The sequence below is a fragment of the Oncorhynchus keta genome, chromosome 34 (genome assembly GCF_023373465.1).
Source record: "Oncorhynchus keta strain PuntledgeMale-10-30-2019 chromosome 34, Oket_V2, whole genome shotgun sequence".
Classification (NCBI taxonomy): Eukaryota; Metazoa; Chordata; class Actinopteri; order Salmoniformes; family Salmonidae; genus Oncorhynchus; species Oncorhynchus keta.
In genome coordinates this window covers 57,213,993-57,241,151 of record NC_068454.1, presented here as the reverse complement: position 1 = coordinate 57,241,151, position 27,159 = coordinate 57,213,993, and the positions used below count along the sequence as shown (strand labels likewise).

Genomic DNA, 27,159 nt, shown 5'->3' with positions numbered 1-27,159 from the left:
GACACCTATCGGAGTGTACCTGAAACATTTAAATACAGAGGGCTATGTGTCTCACCACTTGGTTATTACAAGGGTAACCCCCAGGGAAATAATGACTTGGCAGCAACAGATGAACAGACATTTTCACTGGACCATGTGGTGTAAATCTGAAAATTAGCAGCTGACATCTTGAGTTTTAAAAAAATTCATGCATGCGAGACAGGTTCCATGTACAAGAAGACCGGCAGATTTGGAGAAAAAGAACACAGAACAGTTTAATTACCTCTGGTTATGGAGACTTTTTCCAGCAATAAAGCTTTCACAGCCTGTTCCTCGGACAGTGAACATCTGGCAATATCTACATTTGACCCCTTGATCAGCTCGCTCTCTGAAAGACCGTTCAATTTAAAGCAGCAGATGTCATTTTTAGGATACGTCAATACAGTCCGGTGCTGCTTTACCTGAGATGCAGTCTTCGTAGTTGTCCGCTTTGACTTCCTTTGTGTCTGAAAAAGAGTTGCTTTCAGAATAATTATTTTTGATTGAAAATAAAAAAAGTTTTGCTCTCGACAAAAAGATACAAATGTACCTCCATATCATATAACAAATGAACTGTTAATAACCATACCTTAATACAAACGTGCTACTGTATGCAGAATTCTTGATGCACACCTGAAGATGCTGCCATATCCTGCCAGAACACCCACAAGCGAGCCACTCAGGTGCAGAATGATGACACATGAAAGAGGGAAAGGAATGAGATGGGAACAGCAATTTGTTGCAAGTTGGGGAGGGTTAATAGCTGAACAATAGACTATTCAATCTTTACTAAAGAATAGTTTAATCAGCTGACCACACCGCTCATTCCGCGTGCGCAAGAGTTGCAAAAATTTAGAATTCCGTGTTATTCAGTTAGTGCACCCACACTGCTCGCGAGCGTCTACATTGCCATGGGCTAAAATAGAACTCCATTCTATTTCTGACGCAGATCGATGCTGCAAGTCCTGCCTCTCCAATCTCCTCATTGGTTATACCCATGAGGGTGATTGAAAGACGAACTGTGTTGCCGGTCTGTGTAGTAATACTATGAAAGTTTAGATGCCAATCAACATATAAGTGTTGAAAGATGAAAAAGCCTGGCAGGAGGAGAGAACCAGAAACGAGTCGGTTGACCGTTTTATGTGTGGATTAATTGTCGGACTCGAGGACCTTGTGCATTTCAGGTAAAATAACAAATCAATGTTTATATCCCAGGACAAATTAGCTAGCTAAATAGGACAAATTAGCTAGAAAGTGCAAGCTACTAACTAAATTTCCATAAATGTTTAATGCTTTTAGACCTATTCCCAAATTAATGCAATTGGTTCAGAGTTTGTTTTGATGTTTTGATATTTTAACCTGGTGTCTTATTGGTGTAGGGGGACAAAATACATTTGCGCACGATGGCGCACGCATGCCGCAAGTTTGGGTTCTGTGTAATAGCCGAGCATTTGTGCCAGACACAGCGTTTTCCTTGATGGCTAAAATGCTAAATTTAGTCTCATCTGACCAGAGTACCTTCTTCCATATGTTTGGGGAGTCTCCCACATGCATTTTGGTGAACACCAAACATGTTTCCTTATTTTTTTTCCTTCAAGCAATGGCTTTAATCTGGTAACTCTTCTGTAAAGCCCAGCTCTGTGGTGTGTACGGCTTAAAGTGGTCCTATGGACATACAGTATATCACAAAAGTGAGTACACCCCTCACATTTTTGTAAATATTTGAGTATATCTTTTCATGTGACAACACTGAAGAAATTACACTTTGCTACAATGTAAAGTAGCGAGTGTACAGCTTGTATAACAGTGTACATTTTTTGTCCCCTCAAAATAACACAGCCATTAATGTCTAAACAGCTGACAACAAAGGTGAGTACACCCCTAAGTTAAAATGTCCAAATTGGGCCCAATTAGCCATTTTCCTTAACAGGTGTCATGTGATTCGTTAGTGGTACAAGGTCTCAGGTGTGAATGGGGAGCAGGTGTGTTAAATTTGGTGTCATCGCTCTCACACTCCCTCATACTGACTGGTCACTGGAATTTCAACATGGCAAAGAAGTCTGAGGATCTGAAAAGAAAATGTGTTGCTCTACATAAAGATGGCCTGGGCTATAAGAAAATTGCCAAGACCCTGAAACTGAGCTGCAGCACGGTGGCCAAGAAGATACAGCAGTTTAACTGGACAGGTTCCACTCAGAACAGGCCTCGCCATGGTCGACCAAAGAAGTTGAGTGCACGTGCTCAGCGTCATATCCAGAGGTTGTTTTTGGGAAATGGACGTATGAGTGCTGCCAGCATTGCTGCAGAGGTTGAAGGGGTGGGGGGTCAGCCTGTCAGTGCTCAGACCATACTCTGTACACTGCATCAAATTGGTTTGCATGACTGTCGTCCCAGAAGGAAGCCTCTTCTAAAGATGATGCACAAGAAAGCCCACAAACTGTTTGCTGAAGACAAGCAGACTAAGGACATGGATTACTGGAACCATGTCCTGTGGTCTGATGAGACCAAGATAAACTTATTTGGTTCAGATGGTGTTAAGCGTGTGTGGCTGCAACCAGGTGAGGAGTACAAAGACAAGTGTGTCTTGCCTACAGTCAAGCATGGTGGTGGGAGTGTCATGGTCTGGGGCTGCATGAGTGCTGCCGGCACTGGGGAGCTACAGTTCATTGAGGGAACCATGAATGCCAACATGTACTGTGACATACTGAAGCAGAGCATGATCCCCTCCCTTCGGAGACTGGGCCGCAGGGCAGTATTCCAACATGATAACGACCCCAAACACACTTCCAAGATGACCACTGCCTTGCTAAAGAAGCTGAGGGTAAAGATGATGACTGGCCAAGCATGTCTCCGGACCTAAACCCTATTGAGCATCTGTGGGGCATCCTCAAACGGAAGGTGGAGGAGTGCAAGGTCTAACATCCACCACCTCCGTGATGTCGTCATGGAGTAGTGGAAGAGGACTCCAGTGGCAACCTGTGAAGCTCTGGTGAACTCCATGCCCAAGAGGGTTAACGCAGTGCTGGAAAACACACAAAATATTGACGCTTTGGGCCCAATTTGGACATTTTCACTTAGGGGTGTACTAAGGAGTTAGAGGGGACTGCAAATTTACACTGTTATACAAGCTGGACACTCACTACATTGTAGTAAAGTGTCATTTCTTCAATGTTGTCACATGAAAAGATATACTCATATTTACAAAAATGTGAGGGGTGTACTCACTTTTGTGATATACTGTATACTCCAATCTCTGCTGTGGAGATTTGCAGCTCCTTCAAGGTTCTTTGGTCTCTTTGTTGCCTCTCTGATTAATGCCCTCCTTGCCTTATCTGTGGGTTTTGGTGGGCGGCCCTCTCTTGGCAGGTTTGTTGTGGTGCCATATTCTTAAAATGTTTTAATAATGGATTTAATGGTGCTCCTTGGGATGTCCAAACTTTCCGATATTATTTTATAACCCAACCCTGATCTGTTCTTTTATAACCCAACCCTGATCTGTACTTCTACACAACTTTGTCCCTGACCTGGTTGGTGAGCTCCTTGGTCTTCGTGGTGCCTCTTGCTTTGTGGTGTTGCAGACTCTGGGGCCTTTCAGAACAGGTGTATATATACTGAGATCATGTGACACTTAGATTGCACACAGGTGGACTTTATTGAACTAATTATGTGACTTCTGAAGGTAATTGGTTGCACCAGATCTTAATTAGGGGCCTCCTAGCGATGGGTGTGAATACATATGCATGCACACCTTTTCCGTTTTACATTTTATAGAATTTTTTAACGTTTTTTTTTTTTTCACTTCACCAATTTGGACTATTTTGTGTATGTCCATTACACGAAATCCAAATAAAAATTCATTAAAATTCCAGTTTATAATGCAACAAAATAGGAAAAAAGCCAAAGGGGATGAATACTTTTGCAAGGCACTGTAAGGGCCATGTGAGAACTTCTGGTAATTGAACCTATTTCTTAATTTTTGCTCATTTTATATTGCCTGTAGGGCTCAAAATTGCTGGGACCATGGCTGGGTTTGTGACAAGTTCTTATCCTGTTAGTGATCCCTTCGCGCGCCAGTCCCTTTAGCGGGATCGATTTGACAGCAACCAGTGAAATTTCAGAGCGCCAAATTCAAACTACAGAAATATCAATATTCAAGACTCACGACAATATAAGTGTAATACAATAAAGCTTTAAGCTGTTTGGGATAGGGGCAGCATTTTCACGTTTGGATGAAAAGTGTGCCCAGAGTAAACTGCCTGCTAGTCAGTACCAGTTACTAATATATGCATATTATTAGTATATTTGGATAGAAAACACTCTGAAGATTCTAAAACTGCTTGAATGATGTCTGTGAGTATAACAGAACTCATATGGCAGGCGAAGAAAAATCCAACCAGGAAGTGGGAAATCTGAGGTTTGTAGTTTTTCAACTCTTGGCCTATCAAATACAGTGTCTATGGGGTCAAATTGCACTTCCTAAGGCTTCCACTAGATGTCAACAGTCTTTAGAACCTTGTTTGATGCTTCTACTGTGAAGGAGGGGGGAATGGGAGCTGAATGAGTCAGTGGTCTGGCAGAGTGCCATGAGCTCGTGACGCACGTACACGTGAGAGTTAGCTTGAGTTCCATTGCATTTCTGAAGACAAAGGAATTCTCTGGTTTGAACATTATTGAAGATTTATGTTACCATCCTAAAGATTGATTCGATACTTCGTCTGACATGTTTCTACAGACAGTAATGGAACTTTTTGACTTTGTCTGCTCGTGTGTCATGAATTTGGATTATTGGGCTGAACGCTCTAACAAAAATGAGGTATTTGGACATAAAGAGGTACTTTATCGAACAAATCAAACATTTATTGTGGAACTGGGATTCCTGGGAGTGCATTCTGATGAAGATCAAAGATAAGTGAATATTTATAATGCTATTTCTGACTTCTGTTGACTCCAACATGGCAGATATCTGTATTGCTTGATTTGTTATCTGAGCGCCGTACTCAGATTATTGCATGGTTTGGTTTTTCCGTTAAATTAAAAAAAAATCTCACACAGCGGTTGCATTAAGAGAAGTATATCTTTAATCCTGTGAATAACAGTTGTATCTTTTATCAATGTTTATTGTGAGTATTTCTGTAAATTGATGTGGCTCTGCAAAATCACTGGATGTTTTGGAAGCAAAACATTACTGAACATAACGCGCCAATGTAAACTGAGATTTTTCAATATAAATACGCACTTTATCGAGTAAAGCCTTTTTGAAATCAGACACGATGGGTAGATTAACAAGACGTTTCTTTAATTTGGTTTATTGCACTTGTTAATGTATGAAAGTTACATATTTCAAAAAAATATTTTTTAATTTTGCGCACTGCCTTTTCAGCAGAATGTTGTCGAGGGGTAGCCATAAGAACTTAACTTCTTGTTAATCCAGCCGCAGTGTCAGATTTCAAAAAGGCTTTACGGCGAAAGCAGACCATACGATTATCTGAGGACAGCGCCCCGCATACAAACACATGAAAATTAATTTTCAACCAGGCAGAAGGCGACACAGAAGTCAGAAATAACGATATAATAAATGCCTTACCTTTGAAAATCTTCTTCTGTTGGCACTTCAAAATGTCCCAGAAACATCATTTGTTTGATAATGCCCTTCTTTATATCCCCAAAATGTCAATTTATTTGGCGCGTTTGATTCAGAAATACACCGGTTCCAACTCGCCCAATATGACTACAAATTATCTAATAAGTTACCTGTAAACCTGGTCCAAACATCACAAACAACGTTCCAAATCCAACCTAAGGTATCCTAAAATGTAAATAATCGATCAAATTTAAGACGGAATGTACTGCATTATAAAGTATTATAAATTACAATATGTTCAGAGTTGTATGTATTGATCAGACATTTATTTTATGATTAACGTCAGACCAGAAGAGACAAAATATTGATCAACGTGAACACACATGAACTTTATTAATTGCTATTTTTCAGTGCACTTTTTTTGTAGCACTAACATTCCCAAACTGGATAATCATGTTGTCCCTGTCTTGAAAACATCATTGGTGTTGAACATGTATCTGCCATTCTGTGACATACATCTCACAATACTTGCAAACATTTCAAAATCTCAATACCACTGATTAGGTTTGACTTCGAACATCATTCATTGCCAAAGCCCTAAGCAAGGGAAAGTCATCCCAAAGAATGCATAACTCTCCCCTTCCTGGGCCGTCATTCAGGCATTCTCTAAAGGAAACTTGCTCCCCAGATGTCCCATGGACGGGAACATTCTGGTACTCCTTTGGGCTAGAGGGTTCCTCGAGGTCCTCCTCCAGGAGTGGCTGTGTGGACTCTGAGCGCAGGTAGGCATGGGATTGGCTTGGTGGCTGAATTGAGTATGGGCTATCAAAGACCACAGTGGCATACGGAACAGAGTGTTGATGTGACCCTATGTAGCTAGGGCTGAGGGCTTGGGGGGAGCCACATATGGACTCGCCCAGGTCACTGGTGTCACTGCAGCGGCACCAGGGGTCATCGGTGATCTCGCCACCCCTCTTCTCAAGAACCTTCTTGGGCAGGTCCAGGAGGCTGAGATTTGAGAGATAGACCAGGCTGGATTCCTGCATGTCCTCAACAGGGGGAGTATCCTTCAAAAATAAAAATAAACATGTATCGCCTTTGTCAAACCACAGAAACATTAAATAGAATAGAATAAATGCATAAATGCCTAAAATATTAGTGACCCTTGTGTTTAGGGATTATCAACACACACTGAATACATGGTTTGTCATGATAATCCTAATACTGCACCTGCATTGAATCCAATGTGTTCCACCTCTTGATGCTGCTGTTGGCAGGGTCGGGAATCTTGGGCCAAAAGCACATCTTCAACCTTTGGATAAGAACAGAAACTTGTATTGTTATTAAATAACACACACACATACAAGTATTTACTGACATGAAGTCAATGTTGAGTTCTCACCGTTCATGTGTTGAGAAGCAGACCAGAACTGAGATAATGATAAGCAATGACAGCCCAACACCAGAGGAAATAACTATCAAGATGATAGCCAAGTCGTCTGAAAATATATAGATTTAGATTTAGGACATATGTTTTAGACAATTTACTGATACAGTATCTGACCTCACATAGGGTGGAGCGCCATGAGCCTGGCAAGCGAGACTAGTCCTCAGATAACACCGCACATTACTTTTATTTAAAAGCACTTCACTGATTGACTTTACTTTTTGACAAAATTCTAATACCAACCCATTGGTTCAGTTTTGAGTGTAACCTCTGATCCGTTCAGACTCCCGCCACCTGTGCTAACCATAATAAAGGCTTTGTATGAGGATGAACGGTCAAGCTCTCGTAGAACCACCCTCCTCTTTTCCAGCTCAGCAGTCACAACTGTAAAAGAGTGACACAGCAGCTGCAGTATGAGTTTACATGTTCATTTATTTAACCAGGCAAGTCAGTTGGGAATAAATACTGGTAACACTTTATCTGGATAGTCCATCTGTAGATGCTCCACTACTACTAACCCTAGCTCTAAACTTAACCTTAACCATTACCATTATCCTAACCCTAAACGTAACCCTTACCCTTATTCTAAACCTAACCATAACCTTAGAAAGCAGTTGATCATATGACCATCTGTAGAGCATCTAGACTATCCAAACACAGTGTGACCTAAATACTTATTTACAATGACAGCCTGGCAAAATAAGGCTTTTGTATGAACTTTCAGTCATCTATAGTTGTATCATCAATGGTGAATCATCAACAGCGTCACAATAAGCATCTTTCCACCTTTGGTGTTTCCCTGCTCATCCCAGTAGAAGATCTGGTAGCTCTGCACGATCCCATTCCTCTGGCATAGTGGAATCTCCTCCCAAGTAAGCTCAATACGAGAATGCAAAATCTCCCTCACCCTCAGATCTGGGGCGGCAGATGGGGCTGCCATAAACAACGGAGAACATTAAGGATTATATGGATTAAATGGCAATCAAAGTAGTGGTGATTACCATATCAATTATATAATGTCATAAACCTAATGGTGCTTTGATTTGTGGGTATTGTCATGCTGACAAAGAGCTACAACGTAGGCGCTTGATATAAATAGAGTAGAATAGACGTATAGTAATGGTGGTAGCAGTATGTGGAAGTGTAATTTGCTATATGTCTCCAATAGAGGGAGGCATTGTAACACCTTTCATCAGCTTATTTTGTAGCTAATTCACACCCCATTGAGTCAAAGGAAGCCTGCAACAACTCCCTTGATCTTGTAAAGATCTTACAAAGTCCAAGGTATAAGGGTTAGTGTTTACCGACTTACCCTTTTGTCTAGAGTACGCCTCGACGGTTTGAGGAAGGCCAATCCCGTTCTTATACTTTGGATACACAGAGATCTCATAGGGATTGTATGGCTCAATGCTCTCTGTAGACGGTGAAAGAGACAACAGTGAGATACAGTGAGATAACAAGAGATAACAGTGGATCCAAGTTCATAAATGCATAGTATGTGGACAAATCCTGCAAAGAAAAAGTCTGCACAAATCAACTCAAACAACAAACTAGAGAACACACTCGCTCACAAGCTGATACTGTAGATGCAATCCAATGAAAACGTTATTGTCCCTGCAGATAAATGAATTGTGCAGCCAGGAGAATTGTACATCAAAGAAGTACATAGTCCTCCCACAAACTTCTAACACAGAACTGGAGACACATGACAGGTGAATGAAACCACATAGTGTACATTATGAATGTATACCGTTATAACTGACATAAACCATACCTGATATTAGAGCGCTGGATTGATTCCTGTCAATGTGGTCAAACAAGATGAGGGAAGGGTCCATTTTCCACAATGGTCTCCACACCACCACATAGCCTGTGACACTGGATGAATGTATGCTTGTCCACTGGACCAGTAGAGATCTCTCATCATGAGGAAGGACATTGACGTCAGAGACTGCTGCCAGAGCTGGAGACAGATAGAGATTTTTACCACACAATATATCACAGGTAAGCTTAAACACCCATAGATTGAGTCCCAAATGACACCATATTCCCTGTATAGTGCACATAGGACTCAAAAATAGTGCACTATGTGGGTGTTAGGGATGCTGACATAACACACATAACACCTTCTGCTAATGCATATATTATGATTTCTAAATTGACCCCAGGCCTAGATCAGAGGATTGCATAGGTGGACGAAATATGGTGACATTTCCACCCAGCCAATCAGAGGAAGCTATTACCATAATGCGGATATATATGCAATCCTCTCAGATCTACAGGAGTGCCTACCGTGTAGGGGATGGTTTTGAATTCAGCAACAGGGATATTTCGTTTTCGCTCTATACTGGAAGTGCTCTATCTTGAAAAATGTACTACTGACATACTATTTATTGGGATTTTATTAACAGTGGACTAATACACAAAATGCTAAAAGATTGAGTAAAATATCCCTTTATACACAATCTAACTATTAATAAAGCTTTACCTCTGTGTTGAAACACCTCCACCTCCGTAGGGCTGGATGTCCCTGCAGCGTTCCCAGCGCTGAGGAACACTTTCCTTGTGCCCCTGGGAAGCTGGAAAACACAGTGGCTATCCAATGTGATGCACAGCTGTCCCTTTTTCAGGGGTTGTCTCTGGCGCGAGACAACATAGGACAGGATCTTGCCATTGGCACGAAACTGCTTCGATGGCTACAAAAGGCAGAAAGGAGATGAATGAGGAAGGGCAAGTTGTGTGGACCACTATCACAGGAAACAAAGTTTGTGATGTGTCAAATTTGAATGTGTTCTGGGTGTCGTTCTCACCTTCCAAAACAAGTGTAGACTGAGAGACTTATGCCTCTGCTCCCTAGATTCCTTCATCCAAGAGTTGAGTCGTCCGGTGGGAGCTGAAAAGAAACAGAAGTGTCCATTTTGAAACTCGTCACATTTGTGCCTCTCAGTTGTGAGGAGAAGCAAAGAATTGTTCCAGACTAGGCAGGTGTAGGCTATAAATTCACTTCCAAAGAGCCTAGTGTTTGTCAATACATACATTCTACCAGAGCTGTAAAAAGAGGGATAGAAAATGTAGGACATTTCATTAGCACAGAGTGAAAAGTAAGCCCAATGAACGGAGAAATAAGAAATAGATTCAAAGATTTGTACCATGGGAGTGATAAATGACATTATATTAAAACAGAATTGATGCAGGACATACCCCTCTCAAGCGTGACTGCAGTATTGCTGTTACTCCATTCACTCCATGGACTCTGTTGATACCTGACCCGTATCTGGATGTGGTACTCTGTCCCGTGGAGCAGACGACACACCTCCATGGGTCTCTGGCGCATTAAGCGTTGCACTGGGACCTAACACACATGCACGCGCACGCACGCACACACAAACATACATGCACACGCAAACACACACACACAAACACAGTAATGTCATTATTTCTATGGTTACCTGGTACAGTTGGTATGATCTTTTATTTTTGTTTAATCAAAATAATTTTGGTTCAAACGGTTGCAGTATGTGGACACTTAGGAAATGGACATTCTCTTACTGGTTCTTCACTCCACTGCTTCCTGTTTGCTGTTTTCAGTCGCACCTCCAAGGTCACAGTGGTCACCCACGCTTGCTGTTCAGAGAGACCCCAGCTGAGACTTAGGCAGCCATACCTGTTTGGCTCTGCTTGGACCTTCAGAACTTTTGGAGGGTCAAACTTGGCTGCAATATGAGAGTTATATTAGAACTCCTATGATGTCAATAGCTTAATCTCAATACCATGCCACAAAGTACTTGTGCATACGGTCCTGTGTTTAGATTTAAAGAATACAGTGAGCTTCAGAATGACTATCTTTTTACAGTGTCTGCATAAGGACAGCTTCAGAGTCACAAGTGACACCAAGTCGGTGTGACGGAGGTTGTCCTCATATGAACAACCATATTCTGTAAATCACGGCCCAAATCACTACTTCCTTACCTGACTCCATTGGCTCCAGAAGCAAAGGTGTTGAGGTGGCTTGACCCAAGGCGTTCACCGCCTTGACATATATTTCTATCTCTGAGAAGAGAACAAAGCCGGTCCGTGGTATCTTGTAGTGATGTACCCCTGGCGGCAGCATGTACGTGTTGCTCTCTGGTAAGTCCCTGTTAAGATGAAGAAATAATACAACTTCCTGACCAAATCACAGTTACGCATCTTCCCCTTTAAGCTCTTTGGATAACCTCCACACCTATGCACAGTGATATTAGGAGGTTGCATCTAAACTGGTTCTCTATGGATAACCACCACACATATGCGGGCATTTAAAAAATAGCATCGTAATTACAATATACATTTACATTTGACATGTAAATGTAAATCTAAAAATACAACAGATGCACTTGTCCTCCACCAATAGCCACTTGTTACCTGATCTCAGTGTAGAGAGTGTACTGTGTGGGCAGGTGGGTGTCCTGTCCTGGGTCCCATTGGCATGAGAGGGTTTCCGGCTTGGTCAGGTTAGTCAGGCAGCTAAGGTTCTGTGGTGCTGTGGGTGGAACTATGAAAATAACAATTATTGGGGTGAGCAAAACAGTGTCAAATTTAGTCACCACTCAGAGCCTGGGTGGGTTCCTGCCTTTCGAGGGAGTTTTTCCTAGCCAGCTTGCTTCTACATCTTTCTTGCATGCTGTTTGGGGTTTCAGGCTGGGTTTCTGTATAACGCCTTTGTAACATCTGCTGATGTTAAAAGAGCTTGATAATTACATTTGATTTGATTTTGATTTGATTTTGGAACAGAAAATGATCAAGTCTTCAGAACTGCATTACTGAACTGTTCATTATCAGTTCAGGTTTTTAATTCTTTATCTGAGGTGAAACGTATGTTTACAACATGTAAAGGTCGACTCAGCGATACGAGGTTGACGCAGAAAGTAAACAGTATAGTGTGTCAATTCTCTCAACAACTAAGAGAGTTGAAGCAGGAGGCTCAACTTCACAGCTGTTTCGGTCGCGCGGCTACCACGCTGCAACAGCTGTGAGGCGAAGCCGTGCACATGCACAGACACTGTGCGCGACTGTGTGAGAGCCAAATCCACCTTTAAAAACATTAGAATGAATTCTTATTTTATGCTCAGATTTCCCAGAACTGCTCTTTGAAATGAAAGTACAGCATGTTCAGTACTAGATGTTGGACATGAGGGAAACCAGGGAGGTGTGGCACTACAAGACAAACCTGCATTTTTTTTCATTCCAACATTTAAAAAAATTAAGAAATGCCATTCTTTACCATGGTCCCATCTGTAATCTTTTTATGTGGGGTCAGGGATATCCCTTACTATGAATGACAATGGAGCTATGGTAGAACATACATACAGCACACCACTGAACAGGCATAAATAAAACAAAGAAAGAAAAAAACGTCTCTCACATCCAGCTCTTATCTCCACTGCTCCTACGATCTGACACGGGAAGGTGTGGAGGACACAGCACGTGAGATATCCCTTGGTGTCTGTGAAGCTAGGTATAAACACTGTTGAGTTCCAGCCACTCTGATTGGCCACAGAATATAAAACGGTGGAGATCCAGCCACTTTCATTCGCCGCTGCAGAGGTTCTACCACTCTCATTGGCTGCTGCAGGACTGCTGGGAATAAGGCGTTGGTTGAGGTGCCAGACAATGTGGTTGAGGTGCCAGACTGCCCCCTTTATGAGTGGGCAGTCATCTCTGATGATGCAAGAGGCAGTCACCGGTGACCCTAAGGCCACCACAGGGGTGGAAGTGTGTACCCGCACAGATGGAGACGTGTGAACCTCTGTCAGGAATGGAAAGAGAGCCAAGAGCAGATCAATGCATCAGCTACATTGAGGGAGAAGGTAGAAAAGGGGCTCTTTAAGACACCAAATAAAATACTTATCGTGAGATACAGCTCCATATTTCTTGCCTACTGTATATTCGCATGTCTCAGTGAAACTCAAATGACACTGATCACTTCAAGATTCACATTTCAAAACAACATTTGTAAGACAGTGGTATGTGAAGTGTCTATTCTATTATCAGTGCTACTGCTGGCAAGGTGTTGCCATTTAGAGAAGGTTATTTATTACAAAGATAGCACTCACCATCTTTCGTTCCGTTCACAAAAGCCAGCAGCAGCGTGGCAAACATTGTTATCCAGGCTGATGCCATGGTGATACAAACCTGTGAGAGGGGAAGATGTGAAATGAGTGATTTTGAAGAAGAACGGGTGAAAGTACATTGCATTCAATGGAATCAAAACAACATTTGAAATTCCAGAGCTCTTATGGACAGCAGTGTATAAATTGTAATGGAAATGATAATGACTATATATTTTTCTAACCTGTCATGAATATACTGTTTGACAGTACAAGCTGACATGAGCGAAGATGCATCATCCACAACTGATACACGGAAATTACGAGGGAAATAAAGATTAGACAGCTGTCTTTGACAAACAAAGAAACACTTGGGATACTCACAATTCCTCAGTCATAGGAAATTTGTTAATGACTTAAAGACTGATTCTAAAGTCTAAAGATCAGAGTGCACCAATCACCAATGGCAAGATGGCCATCAGCCGATTCACTCAGGTCATGCTTGTGTCTCTATATGTTCTGTGAGGAAAAAGAGAGGTCGGTTATTTCCTCTCTGTCATTTGGGACTGTCCCCTTCAGGTACACTGTAGCAACAACACTACACAATGCAAAATGAAATTTGAGCGCTTCTTATTGGACAAGATCAGCTTGTCTCTCTTCTTTTTCTTCCGTTCGGTGCCTAATGAATATGACACTTGTTTTTAAAACCTCTGTGTTATCTCCATGCTGAGCAGGCACATACTGGTGACAGGCAACTGAAAACCACATCCTTGTGAAACCTCTTGTGAAATGTAACTAGGCCCTCAGGGCTAAGATGGAGAATGGCATGCCCAATGAGTGTGTGTGTTCGGAAATTAGATTATAGCTTGTTTGAGGGTGTTGACATGTACATCCTTGATTTCTCTCTCTCTCGTTCTCTCTCTTGCTCTCTCTCCAGTTACAAGCCTCTCAACCTGCCTGTCTCTTTGCCAGTGGACCAAGGCCTTTCAGTTTCTTATTTTATTTTATTTTACCCCCAATTTTGTGGTATCCAATTGGTAGTTACAGTCTTGTTCCATCACTGCAACTCCCGTATGGACACGGGGGAGGTGAAGGTCGAGAGCCGTGCGTCCTCCGAAACACAAACCAACCAAGCCACATTGCTTCTTGACACAATGCCCACTTAACCCAGAAGCCAGACGCACCAATGTGTCGAATGAAACACCGTGCACCTGGCAACTGTGTCAGCGTGCACTGCACCTGGCAACTGTGTCAGCGTGCACTGCACCTGGCAACTGTGTCAGCGTGCACTGCACCTGGCCCGCCACAGGAGTCGCAAGTGAGTGATGTGACAAGGACATCCCTGCCGGCCCAACTCTCCCTTAACCCGGACGACACTGGACCAATTGTGCGCCGCCTCATTGGTCTCCCGGTTGCGGACGGCTGCGACAGAGCCTAGTGGCACAGCTAGCACTGTGATGCAGTGCCTTAGACTACTGCACCACTCAAAATGCCATGCTCTGCAGTTTCTGAACAGTTGCCAAATAATGTATCACTTAATATCTAAAATCACTGAAATAGGAAAATAACTGAGAAAATGACATCCTTGTGAAACGTATTGGCAACCCTCTGGCAATGGACCAATCACAGCCTTGCCCCCATTACTGTTATTTGGCTAGAATACATATGCCAACTAGGTGTAATGTAACTAGGCCCTAATAGCTAAGATGGAGGATGCCATGACCAATGAGAGTGTGTGTTGGGAATTCGATTATTGCTCATTTGAGGACGGTAACATGTACATCCTTGAGATCTCTCTCTCTCTCTCTCCTTTCTCCCTCTCCCTCCCTCCCTCTCTCAAACATGCCTGTCTCTCTGCCAGTCTACCAAGGCTCTGCAGGTTCTGAAACGTTGACAAATTATTTATCGTCAATTAATATTAAAAATCACTGAAATAGGGAAATAACTGCGATAGAACAGTCGAAATTGAAATGTGTTTCTGAATTTGGCTACCCTTTGGTTACCATTCAGCGGTCTGAAAATTAATAGTAATACATTGTATGTGGATAATCTGAAAAACGTTTAAATTAATAGAATGACAGTAAAACAGTTATGCCATGTTTTTTTGCTGAGTAGTTAGATGAAATTCATTACAATTATGTTTATTTTCCACTTTGATGACACATTTTCTGTACTGCTAACATTAACTTCCAGTCATTTTTTGCTCGTATTGCTGATCCCATTGTATTGACTTTTTCCGCAATTATGCAAAGATTTATGGGATATTAGAATCCCCTTGTCCTAACCTGTATATTTTTGGCCTATAGTAGGGGACGGAAAAGACGCCTGCTTTCCAAATGGCACCCTATTCCCAACATTTGGGATGCAACCAATGTAGTGGATGCGTGATGTGAGGCCATTGAAGTCTCCTTCTATTTACTGCTTATCATCTGTCTGCATAAAGGCCTCCACTTCGCTCTTCCTCCCTATGCAGAGTTTCACCTTATTATTATTGCAGGGAGCTAATTGCCTATGGCTCCTAAATGTCCCTTGCTGCCTTGAGAGAGAGAGAAAGAGAAAGTGACAGAGAGATAGACTGACAGACAGAGCGTGACAGGAGAGAGAGCGAGAGAGTGACAGAGGGAGACGGACAGAAAAAAAGTTATTACATTTGGAGTGATTTATTTTGTCACCGGCTAGCATGTCGCTCTCTCGCGTCATTATTTAGTATGCTTGTAAACGCAAATGAGAATGCCAATTTCCTGTTTTCGATTAAAGGAAAGCAGGGTTATGATATATTTTCCTTCTATAGGCTAACTTATCATTGTAATCCATATATGTCAGGATGGTCAATAAACATTCCTAATTTATGTCAAATGTTTGAGTACCTTTAGATGCCATGTCTACAGGCATTCCATGGAATGGTTGGATTTTATAATGTCATTTACAAGTATGGAGTGGACTTTTTTTTCCCCCGAAAAGTTTGTTCCCCAAACTACCTACGATGGCACATTATTCTCACAAAAGTATGTTATTGTTTCAGAGGGATTTTGACACCCTTTGTTGTGTAATGGATGTGTCGCAAAGATACAATATTTCAACATGTTCTATACCTTGTTCCTCTGTCTCCCCTTAAACGTGTTCTTCTCTTAAGCCATTGCGGTAAATGTTACAACAGTCCCTCTTTCTCGATTAGGCAATATCCTCCAACAATATCCTCCAACAGGCTGACAAAGTTCAATCATTGCCTATTTCTCCTTTTGTTTCTCTTTCTCCGCAAAGCTTCAATTGTACTTCTAGTTCATTTGGTAAACATAGATATGTACAAATCATAGATATGTACAAATCACTATTTGACAATCTGACCTTTAATTTTCGATTAGAGATTTCCTCTTTGCTGGAAGGTGACCTGAGACACTAGACCTCTCAATGACTAATACTTTGTCATAAAAATAAAAGAGCAGAAAGAGAAAAACAAACTCTTTCACATCCTCTTTTGCATATATTGACAGCACATAGACATCTTATACCTATCCAGGAATGAGAGATATACTTTGTTTTTTCCATTAATATTCCAAAAGAGTATAAATAGTATGAGTGCAGATAGTGATCAGCTAGTAGTGATGCCAAAATTGTTGTATAATTGTCACATTAAAACTGAAAAGGTCATGATGTCAGGTTGGATTCAAAACTTTTCAAGTTAGATACATGTACTGATGATGTCACTAAATCCTATTAAATTACCAATGAGTAAATAATTTGACATATCCACACAGTTGAACAGGGAGATTAAATGTCCTTGTCTGAGCTTCTTACTCGCTCACTCACTCACTCACTCACTCACCAATAACAGATAGTGTTTTATCCCCCCCTCTGCTCTGTTAGATTCAAGTGAATCAGAAGGTTTGGTAGGTAGCGTGATTCAGAGATAAAGAAAATCAATTAGAGAGCAACACCACTCACCACACAGCCTCAGCACCCAGAAAGGCTTTCATTAGACTCTGGTGTAGACAGGATCAGATGGAACAGAGTGGCGAAATGAAACTCCGGTTCCAGAGCCATTTGAGTTGAACAGCCAGCCACATCCTTATTTTGAATTCACCATATACAGGAAAGTTAACATGACATGGGGTGGTGGGGCACATAACAGGAGAGATAGGGAAGTTAAGTTAAATGCCTTGAGAGAAACCCATAGGAAAAATCTCACGTAATGGAGTCAGATGCTCGATGTTATGTGCATTTGTCCACACGTGATTAATAAATTAGTCAAGCTATTTGAAATAAACATATTTTAAGTTTGAGTATTTAGAATTTTCACAGGTGTCAATTGTCACAGCCATCTTCAAAGAAAGGCACACTAATCCAACTCTTGTGAAGGACAAATTTGACATTTGAGAGCTGGAAAGTAAATTAAAGACTGTCAAATTGATTATTATGCTATCTTAAAAGGGCACAAGGCGAGACCCAGATGCAGACACAGGAGGCAGATGATAAGTGTCTTTGAAGTTTATTAAATCCAAAAAGAGGTAGGCAAAAGAATGGTCGTGTACAGGCAAAAACTCAAAACCAGTTCAGGGTGTAGGAGGTACTAAAGGGCAGACAGGCTCGAGGTCAGGGCAAGCAGAATGGTCAGGAAGGCGGGAATGGAGTCCAGAAAATAAGAAAAGGTCAAAACCGTGAGGACAAGCAAAAAGAGAATAGAAACAGGGTATGGGAAAACACACTGATTTACTTGAAAACATACAAGACAAACTGGCACAGAAAGACAGGAAACACAGGGATAAATACACCAGGGAAAATAAGCGACACCTGGAGGGGGTGGAGACAATCACAAGGACAGGTGAAATAGATCAGTGTGTGGCATCTACAGATACCATGCATTACTTAAGAATGGTTTTGTTTTGAGCTCTTTCATAGAACAGTCTGTAAAATGTAGGCATATAAAAGCACTTCGTAAAGCTTTCTCTGAAGGCGACCATTTTGGGTTCCGTGCAGTCTTTTTGAAGAAATGACTGAGGTCTGATCGAGTGTTCTGAGAAGATATGTTGTTTGTGCTCCAAGCATCATATTGATCCCGTCTTCCTAAGCCAAACGTGATTGTTTTCCGTTGTGTATTCAAATTGCAATACTACTGTATGTGCTTAATTAATAAAAGAAGTGGCGACTGAAAACAGAATCGTACCCGGCATTTCTAACACACCAGCCCATTTTCTTCCCCCTTGAGGCCCCCATTATTAGCCAAATAATGATAATTTAGAATAAAAAAAAATAAAATGTTAGACAGGCCTAACAATGGACCAGCTTCAAAGCAGTGGCTGACTGTTTTCACTCTCTTTTTTTTGTCAGATAGGTTGTGTATCCCTGTTTTTGGTTAGCTTTTGGTGAACTCTGTCATTAACAAGTCAAGTACCTGTGAAAGCACAGTTGCTTGGTTGTTAGATTTATCCAGTGGAAATAACTGCCATTTCCTGTTATCTACTTCTTACAAGCAAACCCTTATAAATGACAGCCAAAAACCTGTTCTGAGCTCTTTCGTAGAAAAGCTCTAACAATGGAAATACATGACCACACCCACACGCATGCCGGGGCAGGCGGGAGAAGGTGAGATCAGATGGGAGAATTCTAGTCAATTTATTTAGATTTTTAAAAAATGTAACCTTTATTTAACCAATGATCTTTTGTAGAAAACATATCAATACACTAATGACAACATAAACATTACGAATGTATATAATAACCCTTCACTTGGTCTTCTTAACGCTACAGTATAAGCCTCCTCCCGAATGCCTCCTGAGTCAATCCTCTCGCTTTGCCTCTTCCTCTCTGGAATGGCCTGGTAAAAGGCTGCTATATTTGCTCCCAAAGAGAAACATCTGAAGACAAATAGGAATGAGGTATTAGAACTATTGACTGGCCATTAAAGCTCTTCCTCTTCGTCACATTAAGACTATATTTTTCATAAACAAACATGGCTTCAGATTCCAGTAATATTGTACAGAACACCAATATCTCAACCCTGATAGAAACCTATACATTTTGAAATCTGTTCATATGCAAAGTTTTATTGCAAACAAAAAACACACATTTTCATAAATAACTATTTAGCAAATACGTTAAAATGGAACTTATAGTGCATGAGACTATGTTGCATATCTACAGATCCCTTATCTAGGAACAACATAAGAATATGACCTCCTGTTTTTGAGTTTCCTCCATTTTAAGCTATATACACCACTGTCTTCTCCAATGTGTAGTGGCCCCTCTCTGTCTGTCTAACCTTTTGTTGCTTTGCTAATAGAAACAGCTCTTAAATGTGATTTTAAACTGTGCCTTGACTCTCAAGGGCACTCGGAGCCAGTCGCCATGTCACATTTATTCGCTTATTAAGTTGTAAAATGATTTTGTTTTGGAGGCCTCGGTTTCAAACATAGAGGCTCACCCACTCAAATTTTCATCTAACTACCATATCCCCACTCTCCCACTCTCCTGCGTCCTCACAAACCATAATGAAACCTAACTGTTAATCAGAGGGCGCCAGAGAGAGAATTAAAGGAATGCATAACCAAGTCATTGGGTGAAAATCAACAGAGAAAAGAGAAGTAGACACTAATTAAAAATGCATTAACTGATTATCGTGCAGTTGACATATTTTGCTTGATCATTTCCTTTAATCAGCGTTAATGAACGGCGTGCTCTCAATCTATTGGGTATTACATGTTACATCTCAGTAAAATTAGCTCGGGGCCCCGAGTGAACCCGGGCTGATGATGAACCATCCTCGCTTGATTGGGAATCCTGTGTATGTACTCTTTTCTACTGCTCACTGACGGTCTCTCCCCTTTAGCTTCTTACGCAAGTTAACAGAGACTTACCATTTCAGGGTAAATATTCGGCACCATATCTTTTCCAGGACCCTTTTCTGGTGAAATACACAGAGTGTACAAAACATCCCTGTGGAATGCTTTCGACACCTTGTAGAGTCCATGCCCTGAAGAACTGAGGCTGTTCTGAGGGGGTCCAACTCAATATGAGGACAGTATTCCTAATGTTTTGTACACTCAGTGTATATTGTAATAGATACACGTCAAAGCTCTTATTGCAACTAGTGAAGTACCCGTAACGTATTCAAGATAAACCCATACACATTTGAAGCTTCCCTCATGGATTTACCTATACATGTTTACTGTACAACATCTACAATATGTGATTCACTTGTTTGACATCAACACAGTTTGTCCCCCCGACCCTGCTGCTTGGCTGGTATAGTGTTTTTGAACTGGCAATAGTTAAAGGAAATAGGACTGTGGCTGCATGCACTTCATAGCTGTCTCTGAGAAGCTTGGGGATAGAAATGGGGAGGGTGAGAGAGAGGCAGGGAGGGTCAGACAGGCTCAGACTCACGCTCCTGCTCCTTACATGCACCCAATCCACTCCTATCTAGTACCTGTCAAACGCTGGCCGCAAAATGGAATTGACTATTGATTTCCCTCTTACCACAGGTCAGTGGCACTGGCAGCCTAGTGGGCTCACAGAGAGAGGCTGCTGTGGGAGGGAGGACAAGAGGAGGAGAGAGGGGACGAGGGAGGTAGGGAGTGAGGGATGGATGGTAGGGGGTAACCACAGTCGTATTAACCACACTGTGCCTCCTGGGATTATGTGTTAAGAAGATAATTACGTTTGAAAAGGTGTTTGAGGGTTTATCGACATGATCCAGAAAAGATAAGGCGCATTCAAAGAGTCAACTATGTCAGAGAATGTTGCCCAAAACCAGAGCAACAATGACTGATTACAACGCAAAACTGACTTCAGATTTTCAGACAGGTTAAAGATGGATTTTTAAGCCTTGAGACAATTGAGACATGGATTGTATATGTGTGTCATTCAGAGGGTGAATGGGCAAGACGCAAAATGTAAGTACCTTTGAATGGGGTATGGTAGTAGGTGCCAGGCGAACCGGTTTGTTTCAAAAATTGCAATGCTGCTGGGTTTTTCACTCTCACAGTTTCCCTGTGAGTATCAAGAATGGTCCACCACCTAAACGACATCAAGCCAAACTTGACACAACTGTGGTAAGCATTGGAGTCAACATGTGCCATTATCCCTGTGGAATGCTTTCGACACCTTGTAGAGTCCATTTCCTGTGGAAATTAGGTTGTTCTGAGGGCAAAAGAGGAGATGGAAGTGGGGGAGGGGTTGCAACTCAATTTTAGGAAGGTGTTCCTAGTGTTTGGTGTACTCAGTGTATATGGCCCATCTAAATTCCACCAGCATCCAAATGGCACCTGATTTTTTATATAATACTTTTGACCAGGGCCCATGAGTCTCTGGTCAAAGGTATTGCACTATATAAGGAATAGGATGCCATTTGGGACGTAGCCTCCTTCTCAGGCAATGTCCACTTGTGTGCCTACCCAGAGTAGAAAATACAACATCCTTTACATAATAAGCTCGCTCTATAATATTGACCTTTTCCTTTCCCTAGTTATGGGAATGAGAGGTGCTCCACTGGAGGGCTTGGAGAACCTGTCATCTCTCTGGAAATGCATACACACAAACACCCACTTGAGCGAGTGTGCACACACACACACACACACACACACACACACACACACACACACACACACACACACACACACACACACACACACACACACACACACACACACACACACACACACACACACACACACACAGACAAATACAGAGGGCTCCCCTGGAGCATGAGTCACATGGTGGGTGAGAGTGAGTCACAGTATTAGTCAAAGAGTGTTTGTCGTGTTTGTGAAACAAGTGTGGGTTAGGCAGAGGTTGGCTCCAACAGCCCCAAAGTTTCTCCTTGTGCTGTACGAGGGAACCGGGTCATTAATTCATTGACCGAGAGGAAACAGAAGCATACCGGTGGTGTCGTATAGTAAATACTGTATGGTGCTAATATCGATGGGAGATTGATTAGACAATTTGTAGTTAATTATTCATTTTCTTTGCTGTGTCTTATGTGTTGTTCCAGGGATAATCTCTGTGACAGTGTAGCTGTTGTCACACTTCAATTAGAGAATGTGAAGTCTATGCCCCCACATGCTTGATAAATTGGGATTACATGAGAGGCACAGATGCAAAAGCTTGATGAGATGATATTGTGAGTGACAACAATTAAGAGGTTGATCATTTGTTTTGCCATCAAAATACTGTCGGTATAATTAGGAATGTAATCTTCCTTTAACGTGGGGTAGCTGGCCAGCGTACACTAAATATTTGGCTTCTGGGTGCAGAGATGATAAAGCGTGTAACTCTGAGCCAGGTGAACCTTCACCAGGTGTATTCCACTAGTGGATGATAGGCCCCTCCCCCTTCACACCTGCCCACACACCACCCATTTGACTGTAGATGTATCACCACACTCTCCTGCCCACACCTCTTTTAAAAACCCAGTTAATTGCTTCACTTTGTTCTGTCACTTACTTTCCTACGTGCGTTCTGGACGAGTGTTCATAGCTGGCTCTCTTTGCACGTCTGAGATTGATTTATGGCGTGTTCTGTGTAACCTTATCCTTCTCTCCCTCTTTGCACTCCTCAAACTGCCTTTCAGGGAGAGATGAAAGCCGGGAGTGACATGTGCGATCTTTTCACTGAAGGCAAAGGAAGCCTTGCTTTAATTAATCTTCACCAATGGCACATTCAATTGGGTTTCTCATGCCTGCTCTCCATTCAAAAGGCAGAAAGAAATGTGCATACTGTATATTGTCCTAAATGTCACTATATATTGTCCAGGATCTACTAAACACATGGCCAGTGGGAAGTGGACTTACATCAACAGAAGACCAAATTTGAGGTCTGAAAAAAAGTGGCAAAGTTTGATTTTGGACTGTCATGTCCCTTTAACATGTAAACTGCCTAAACATCTTGAAATACCGTAAGATATTTCCAAAGACCTCTGCAAAGCAAATGAATGTATGCCTTAGTTCAAGTGTTAAATGTCAGAAAACAAACATTGAGCCTTTGGAAGATCAAGTCTACTTGGTGAAATTAACATCATAATCCTGTTGGTAAAACAAGAGGCTGAGATGATGGTATTTGCCAGGGGATAATATGTTTGATTCATAGCACTGGTTGGAGAACAGTGCAATCCAATATGGCACCAGCTTGCTTGCACCAATAGATGGCACTCTGGTAGCAGCAAGCCTTCTGAGATCAGTAAGCTTGGACACATTTGACAGTAGATCATGTGAGTCCTACAGCAAATAATCTTGAGGTTAATGAAGTGTAGGCAAAGAGGAAGAGGCTAAGAGAGAGGATGTACTCTGCTCAAATTCTGCCCACATTAAGCAGATCATGAATTATTAAGCAAGTGAGGAGTTTTTGTATGTGGGCCAATGAGAGTGTTGAATTTAGTCAAGATAATAATGTATTGCTATTTTGATACGTGGCACTTATTCGATTTAATATACGTTTTGTACTGCTTGGCTTGTTACGAGTGTACAGGTATAAGTGTGATGTACATGATATTCTGGCCACTTTGGGGACAATAAGTAGACCAGAGCCAGCTGTTCCTTTTCTCGTGTTAGCATCACAGATATAGAGTACCACAGTATGAGTCATAATACCCAGAAAACCTAGCGGTCAAATAGGGAAATGGTTAAAATCATTTCTCCACCATTCATTTTTCCCATAGGGGATTTTAGAAACACTTAAAATAAGGCTGTGTTTCGTGTAGGCTCACCCTGGCGTGAAGTTTTGATAACCGTGTAAATCTCTCTAGGTCTAGGGCAAGGTGACTTTTATCAATGTACTCACCTGTATTTATTCCCCAAAAAGGAAATCCTAATTAGCTGCAAATATGGCTATCAGAAAGAACTACAAATGCAATGATGATCTGGAGGAGACTGCAAAATCGAGGCAAAGGTAAGAATCTCTGAATTAACTATCTAATCAGTGTTGGAAAAAGTACCCAGTTGCCATACTTGAGTAAAGATGCCTTAAAAGAAAATGACTCAGGTAAAATAGAAAGTCATCCAGTAAAATACTACTTGAGTAAAAGTCTAAAAGTATTTGGTTTTAAATATACTTAGGTATCACGAGTCAATGTAATTGCTAAAATAGATTTATGTATCAAAAGTAAAAATATTTCTAATTCCTTATTATGCAATCCAGACACCACAGTTTTCTAGATTTGTTTACATTCACAGATAGCCAGGGGCACACTAACACTCAGACATAATTTACAAAGAAAACAGTGTTTAGTGAGTCTGCCAGATCAAAGGAGGAAGTGTGTGAATTGGACCATTTTCCTGACCTGCTAAGCATTCAAAATGTAACGAGCACTTTTGGGTGTCAGGGAAAATGTATGGAGTAAAAAGTACATGATTTTCTTTAGAAATGTAGTGAAATAAAATACGTTTTTTAAAATATAAAGTACAGATCTCCCAAAACAGGACTTAAGTACTTTAAAGTATTTTTCCTTACTTATTTTACAACCACTGTATCTGTTAGCTAAATTTAGCAATGAATAAATTGGCTACATTTCTTTAAATGGACAATTCTATGAACTATCTTGTGCAAGTTTAAAATTGACACAACAGCTGTTAGCAAAGATGCCGGCTAGAGATGACGTGTATGAGCTTGCAGGGATTTGCAGTTTTGCATGTCTACTTTGATGCTAATTAGCATTTTCAAACCAGAGTAAATAGTCAAATATATTGATAAGTCACCTTGTCCGAGAGAGATTTACATAGTTATCAAAATGTCACACCAGGGTAAGCCTACACAAAACACAGCCCTTATTTTAAGTAATTCTAAAATCCAAAATGGGAGAAATGAATGGAAAAACAATTGGAACCATTCCTTGTTTGACCTCTAGGTTTTATGGGTATTATGACACCTCAATTGTGGGGCTCTAATATGGAGAAACTGTAAGTTCATCTAGGAAAGCATGCTCACGCAAGAGGAACACCCACTTACAGGAATATATATTTAAACAACTTAGGTGAACCATTCTTAATTTATCCACAATCTTTGGTGTAGTTGTGACATTTATTTGGAGACAACCTTCACTTAAGTTTCTATCAAATTGGTTTACAGGGACATAATCACAAGATGTGATCAAAAGTTGTAGGTCAAAAGCAAACTGAACAATTTATCAAAATGACATTTCAGTTGAAAGTGTATCTTTTAAAATACACTTCTGGTGAGTGGCTACTGGATAACTGGTCTTAAAACCAACATTCTATAAACGTAGCACATTGTTAATCTTTACTTGGTCTATCAGTTGATTTCTCTAGTAATAAATGTAAATAACACAATCTGAAAAACAGACATTTTATTTGAAGGATAAACACTGGGCAGTGGGGGAAGAGCCATAAACAAATAGTGATTCAGAACAGTGATGTCATGGATAATTAAATGTAATGACTTCAAAACACAGCTTACATGTTTTGCCCTTAAAAGTGCACAAGGTCACGGATTTGCTCACCACTGGTATGCATGTCTGAGGAGCCAAAGGTGGTTTGCAAAGGAGAGTTTGTCCATTAGGAGCTTATTAACCAACAGGATCTGTTCTTTTCTGACACTTAATTTTTGGCTCTTTGATCACTGAATGGACAACACCAGGGTCTGGCAACATTTTTCTTTAGCCCGGAGGCTGATGAGTCCACTCTGGGATGGTGGAGAGGATAAGTCTCTACTGTGGCCAGGACCATAGGATACTTTTTCCATAGGGTACAGCACCTCTGCTCTGGGGTCGTGGAACCACACTCTGGGTTGTTCTACGTCTGCTGGGGAAAGGCTGAACTACAACAGGCTTATAGTAATTGCGAATGTCCACTTTGTCTGAGTACTCAAACTGACCAGGGGCTACCATTACATTTGATCGAGGCGCAGAATTCTTGACTTGCTCAAAGTTGGGCTTGTGGCTGCTAACAAGTTCTCCCTTGGGAGTGTAGACAGAATGGCTGACAGAGGAGTCAGCCAAACTGGGATCAGAACCGTGATAGTTTGGTGAATACGGTTTGGGTTGAAAGCCTCTGGCGAAGACTTGTCCATAGGCCCAGTCAGTTGGATAGCCATCCCCTTGGATTTTACTGTTGCGCAGAAGGCTAGGCTCAAACTCAGCCTCTTTGGGCCCATCATTATTTTCATAGTGGGTTTTTCTGGGATCAAAACTCCTATGGCGTGTTGGTCGAAGGCTGGAAGGGACAAACTGGGTCCTAGGGAGGACCAAACCCAGGGCAGCTGCTCGGGCTAGTGAAAAGACAGCAACAAAACAGAAATGTTAGTGTAAGTATCTTACGCAAAAATGACATGAAGGAACAACATGGAGGACATGCACAGGGTACCTCTTGCTGTGTTGGCACACCAGGAACCTCCAGCAAAGACAGAGCCAATCAAAAGAGAACTGCAAGAGATAAAGAAATTCAATACAAATGCATGATCTAGTAAGATAAGCATTTTTAAAGAGCCACAAACATTACCTTAGATAAATGGGCAGAGCTCGATGCATTGTTTCAGTGGTATGGACCCAAACTACCTGATGACCAAATGATTCAAGCACCTTACGACCTCTTGACATGCAGCCACTCTAGCCTCAACTCTGCCTGTCTTGATGAACTAATTATGGACAGCTGGTTGTCATGGAGACCGAACCCAAACATTTAATTTACTCAACCATTAGGCAAATTGCTTCATTACACCAGCTGATTAGATAGAAATGTGTGCTCAGCGGCAGTATTGTGGTGGTTTAACCCATCGATATTAAACAGTGTTCTATATATATGTGGTTTAACCATCCATTTTTTTTAACATGCAAGTAAGCTGTAAAGCATGATTTGAATTGAACAGGTCTTTTGAATGTGGAATGTTACAATCTTTACGTATGCAGGATAAAAATGATAAAACGAATATGATAAAAATCATCATCATTACAGACTATGGCTGTGTTTACACAGGCAGCCCAATTCTGATATTTTTCCACTAATTGGTCTTTTGACCAATCACATCAGCTCTTTTCACATAAGAGCTTTTTCAGAGCTGATCTGATTGGTCAAAAGGCCAATTTG

At 41.3% G+C, this 27,159-nt stretch overlaps 2 protein-coding genes across 5 annotated transcripts; both read right to left on the bottom strand.

The window, feature by feature from the left end:
- Positions 1-5,903: 5,903 nt before the first annotated feature.
- csf3r (colony stimulating factor 3 receptor (granulocyte)) lies at positions 5,904-17,214 on the bottom strand. Of its 4 annotated transcripts, XM_035750706.1 has the most exons (17): positions 17,075-17,214; positions 13,517-13,651; positions 13,139-13,217; positions 12,448-12,831; positions 11,448-11,577; positions 11,016-11,182; positions 10,596-10,759; positions 10,248-10,398; positions 9,857-9,939; positions 9,535-9,742; positions 8,821-9,009; positions 8,359-8,460; positions 7,833-7,979; positions 7,290-7,430; positions 7,002-7,098; positions 6,830-6,911; positions 5,904-6,666 (listed from the first exon to the last, which is right to left on the bottom strand). In XM_035750706.1, exons 3-17 carry the CDS (start codon positions 13,203-13,205, stop codon positions 6,160-6,162), a joined length of 2,619 nt encoding a protein of 872 aa, XP_035606599.1. In that variant the 5' UTR covers positions 13,206-13,217; positions 13,517-13,651; positions 17,075-17,214; the 3' UTR covers positions 5,904-6,159. The 4 variants fall into 4 exon arrangements, with proteins under 4 accessions (XP_035606599.1, XP_035606597.1, XP_035606600.1 ...); XM_035750704.1 differs by having other exon boundaries at positions 13,139-13,651; XM_035750707.2 differs by lacking the exon at positions 13,517-13,651 and having other exon boundaries at positions 17,075-17,193.
- Positions 17,215-25,409: 8,195 nt separating this feature from the next.
- Positions 25,410-26,781, bottom strand: LOC118367346 (uncharacterized). The gene is made up of 3 exons (XM_035750708.2): positions 26,575-26,781; positions 26,440-26,498; positions 25,410-26,344 (listed from the first exon to the last, which is right to left on the bottom strand). The coding sequence occupies exons 1-3, from the start codon at positions 26,670-26,672 to the stop codon at positions 25,785-25,787; spliced, it is 717 nt and encodes a 238-aa protein (XP_035606601.1). The 5' UTR covers positions 26,673-26,781; the 3' UTR covers positions 25,410-25,784.
- Positions 26,782-27,159: the final 378 nt, after the last annotated feature.